At 32.5% G+C, this 4716-nt stretch overlaps 1 protein-coding gene across 1 annotated transcript in view; it reads left to right on the top strand.

Annotated features, from left to right (window-relative positions):
- The first annotated feature begins 970 nt into the window (after positions 1–970).
- LOC106475647 (cell fusion protein aff-1-like) overlaps positions 971–4716 on the top strand; it is a 7860-nt gene continuing 4114 nt past the window's right edge. Inside the window, exons 1-2 of the mRNA XM_022379705.1 lie at positions 971–1040; positions 1299–2611. Of these exons, the coding sequence (XP_022235413.1) occupies positions 1399–2611 (1213 nt within the window). The 5' untranslated portion in view covers positions 971–1040; positions 1299–1398. The remainder of the gene's footprint in view (positions 1041–1298; positions 2612–4716) is intronic.

Here is a 4716-nt window from a genome sequence, read left to right as displayed (position 1 = left end):
TATATATATATATATATATGTGTATGTATATATCAACATTCATTTACTTGTTTATATATATATATATATATGTGTATGTATATATCAACATTTATGTACTTGTTTATATATATATATGTATATGTATGTATATACTAACATTCATTTACTTGTTTATATATATGTATATGTATGTATATACTAACATTCATTTACTTGTTTATATATATATATAACTTATATTTATGTATTTAAATGGTACTCTATCTTCCAGATATTTTGTTACTAGGATGGAAGTTGGGATGGAGAGGATATCCACTTTAAGTGATATAAACCACTGTATCATAGCTTTTTAATATCGTGACTTCTACTCCGAGTTGTTGTTTTTCCCTACATAAAGTATTTTTATATCGAGAGGTCCTGCAAACATTACATTCGCTGGAGTTGCTAACAAGTTCTCGTATCATAAACATATTTATTTGCAGCTTTCCAAAAAACTCATAAGTTATCTGTAATTTTTATATCATGAAGATATATTTATTGTCTATTTTCAACTTTTCCAAAACTCAAGAGTCACCAGTAAGTTTTTTTATCATGAAGATATATTTACTGTCTATTTTCAATTTTTCAATAAACTCAAGAATCATCAGTGAGTTTTTATAATGAAGATATATTTATTGTCTATTTTCAGCTTTTCAAAAACTCAAGAGTCATCAGTACGTTTTTATCATGAAAATATATTTATTGTGTTTATTTTCAGCTTTTCGTAAATATCAAGAGTCACCAGTAAGTTTTTTTATCATGAAGATATATTTATTGTCTATTTTCAACTTTTCGTTAATATCAAGAGTCACCAGTAAGTTTTTTATCATGAAGATATATTTATTATGTTTATTTTCAGCTTTTCAGACATCTCAAGAGTTTCAACAAGGTTTTATAATGAAAATATATTTATTGTCTATTTTCAGCTTTTCAAAAACTCAAGAGTCATCAGTACGTTTTTATCATGAAGATATATTTATTGTCTATTTTCAACTTTTCGTAAATATCAAGAGTCACCAGTAAGTTTTTTATCATGAAGATATATTTATTATGTTTATTTTCAGCTTTTCAGACATCTCAAGAGTTTCAACAAGGTTTTATAGAAAAGATATATTTCTTACGTTTATTCTTCAGCCCATTCAGAGAACCCAAATAGATAAACTTAAAAAACTTATATCAAACTTTCAAATGTGCTTTAATTTTATTTATATCTATATTTATAAATTACTCTGAATGTGTAAATAATTGAATCTAAGTTTCTTTTCATTTTTCCACAGCACTCACAAACCACATAACAACTATCTTCTGTCTCTTATCTTTATGTAAAAGAAAACAAAAATTAGTCGCATCTGAATCTTTCACCTCTTATCAAATAAAATGGTGCTGAAAGACTTACATCTGGTGTTTTATACAATTTTGCTCATTTTTGTTCAGTGTTACGTGGCAGAATTTCGTTGTGACGAAATATTTCCGCTTGTGACTCGTGTAACCTTCGAATCAAAGAACCAAAAAGGATTGACATTAGAAGGTACTGTTGCTAGGATACCATTAACCCTAGGACAAACGCTGTGTATCAGCATGACCGTCAGAGGAGATTCGGAAGAACAAGAACGTCTGTTTGCTGGAGGACATAGAAAAAGGATCATTTATGCTGTTCGCTTAGAAGCAGTGTGGAATGAATACCCCGTACAAAATCTGTATTATTTCAGTCAAGCAAATGTGAAACTTTCGTGTTACTGTGACTGTCCTGGAGGAGCGGATAAATGTGCTCCAGAATACGGTAATAACATGTGTCCTAACTCAGATTCGTCAGCTGTTTGTTACCAGTTTTACACTGTGTCTGCTGCGAACGGGTGTTTACTCCAACTTTTTAAATCAGAAGCAGATGTTTGTTGCAAGGTATGGATAATGCCACACTTGGAAAAGGGAAACTATACAGCTTTGCAGCTTGGCGCACCAAGAACTAAGATACGTATAATAAAAGAAGCCTTGGATGGAAACGGAGAAACCGTGGGACAGCCTGATTACCTTGAAACTTACAGTACTGAAGGACGATTTTCCTCAGAAACCTTTGAAATAGAACTAACAAGCGCAAAGCAAGAAAATTATTTCCAACAGGGCATGTACTTCGTCAATTCGGTGGGAGACGTTTATCAAACCAAGCATGTACGTTTGAATGAACCAGGAGCGTATGACTTAACAAAATTAGGATGGCTTAAACATACGGATAAATTTTACCCTCCAGCACGAAGTACGGTGCTGTCCAAAACTACTGTCAAAGTCCATCATTGTAGAACAAACAAGTTTTTCTTTCAACATTCGATTGTCACGGACGAGCCGGAGAGTGTGTCAGCTCCAGTGAGGGATTTGTACAAACACAGTGTGAAGAAGGTGACGTACAACAGAGACGAGCAACGCGTGGAGGAGCTTCTTTCTAGCGTACATCGTATTAACTTCAATTTTTATCTTCGTGAGGTAGCTGACATAATCTTTCATTATCAGCCGTCAGTTCTCCACGACTTTAACGCTGAGACCATCTTAGACAAATATTCCAATGAGTTTCTAAACATCAGCCTTGAAGGAATATCCGGTGAGTTGCCTAAACGCTTTCTTTCATCCTTAGTTAAACATAAGGATTTAAGCCTAATATAATTCATCTAACCACGCTTGAACCTCGTGAAATATTATTAGGATTACGGCCGAAAATGTCGTTAGCAGCGAAAGTCTCCAACTGATGATTCAGCTCATTCGAATTGTTTTAAGGTTTGTTTTCTGTTTTCTCAATTTGTGATATTAAGTATTTCCAGTCCATTTTTTTATACCGGATTGCATTCATTAACTAAAAAGTTAATTATTTTATTTTCTTTCTCAAATTCTGACTATACGATCAGTTTATTTTAGATCAGAAGATCAAAGTATAGTTTATTTGTTTATGGCAAAGCTACTACGGCTATCTACCACCGTCGTCCCTAATTTTCAACTGTCGATCAGAAGGAAGTCAACCAACCGCCAGTACCCACCGCCAACTCTTGGGATACTCCTTATCAATAAATAATGGGATTGCCTGTCATATTGTAATGTCCCCACGACTGAAAGGAAGAACATGTTTGGCGCCAGGTTTATGTCCCGCTAATCCAATTCTTAGTAATGATCAGTAAAACAATATAGAACGAACGCATTCTTTGCATTTCTTATTCAGTTTATACTTTAAGTTTATTTGTTTAACTTAACGACACCTTATGCTCAGAAGGAGTTAAGTGATCAGGCCAGAGACCACTTTGATTCTGAAACAGTTTCAAACTGCAGACCAAAGAGAAGACATATCATTTAGCAGCACCCAAATAGTCGAACAGCGGGATTGACTGTTTCTCTTATAACGCACCCACAGCTGAAACTACGAAGCGTGTTTGGTAGCACCACGACTCGAACCAGATTATCCTTTTTTTATTATTAAAGTTGAAATTATGTTTCTGTTTCCTTCTATATCTTTGCTCTAGTAATTCCAAATTATTAATAACTAGCTGGAGTTATGTAAGTTCATGATTAATGAAAGGTTAACTTAGGACATGAAAAGTTGCTTCCCTTATATATAATTGTAAAAACGCAAAACGCCCATAAAAACTGCAAAACACAAAATTTGTAGCCGCAAATTTGCATATATCTCCGAATGGACCCAACGTATCTTCACCAAATTTGACGAGAAGGTTTGTTGGGTCCATTAGGAGATACATGAAAATTTGCGGCTACACATTTTATGTTTTGCAGTTTTTATGGGCGTTTTTTACCATTACTTCGTCCCCTGTTGATGGATCTTCACCAAAATTAACGAGAAAGTTTATCAACAGGGGACGAAGTAATGGTAAAAAAACGCTCATAAAAACCTCAAAATGCAAAACTGAAAATTTGTATGTATCCCCGCAAGGGCCTAATGAACCTCTACACAAATTTTAGTGAAGATCCATCCACACCCTGCTTAGTAGTTACATGGACAGACAACAGACATTACTATCAGTTTTATATAGATATCAAATTATGTGGTGTTTTTTTTTCAGTAATCAACATACTAATAACCAAGTTTATTTTGGATACTGATTACAACATACTAATCCTAGGAAGTAAAACTTCGAGTTCTCTACATTCACCATCATCTAAAATAATGTAAGTGTGCATATGAACAGACGATACTAAGTCGACTTTAAATTGTCATTAAAAAAAAAGAGAAATTTCTAATAAATTACAAACACGTAATATTACAATTTGAAATCACTCATGTCTATGGTAAGAGTGAAGTATGCCACACTTGTTTATAAGCAAACTCATCAGTGTATATTATTTTAATTCTAATGATTTTCTGCAAATAGAGAAAATCATAGAAGTAAAACATTCAAATAAATGTTTTACTTCTATGATTTTCTCTATTTTAATGTTTTACTTCTATGATTCTCTCTATTTGAATGTTTTACTTCTATGATTCTCTCTATTTTAATGTTTTACTTCTATGATTCTCTCTATTTTAATGTTTTACTTCTATGATTTTCTCTATTTTAATGTTTTACTTCTATGATTTTCTCTATTTGAATGTTTTACTTCTATGATTTTCTGTATTTTAATGTTTTACTTCTATGATTTTCTGTATTTTAATGTTTTACTTCTATGATTTTCTCTATTTTAATGTTTTGCTTCTATGATTTTCTC

The sequence above is a fragment of the Limulus polyphemus genome, unplaced genomic scaffold (genome assembly GCF_000517525.1).
Source record: "Limulus polyphemus unplaced genomic scaffold, Limulus_polyphemus-2.1.2 Scaffold8920, whole genome shotgun sequence".
Lineage (NCBI taxonomy): Eukaryota > Metazoa > Arthropoda > Merostomata > Xiphosura > Limulidae > Limulus > Limulus polyphemus.
The sequence above is the reverse complement of the archived record's forward strand: the minus strand, read 5'-3'. Positions and strand labels throughout refer to the sequence as shown.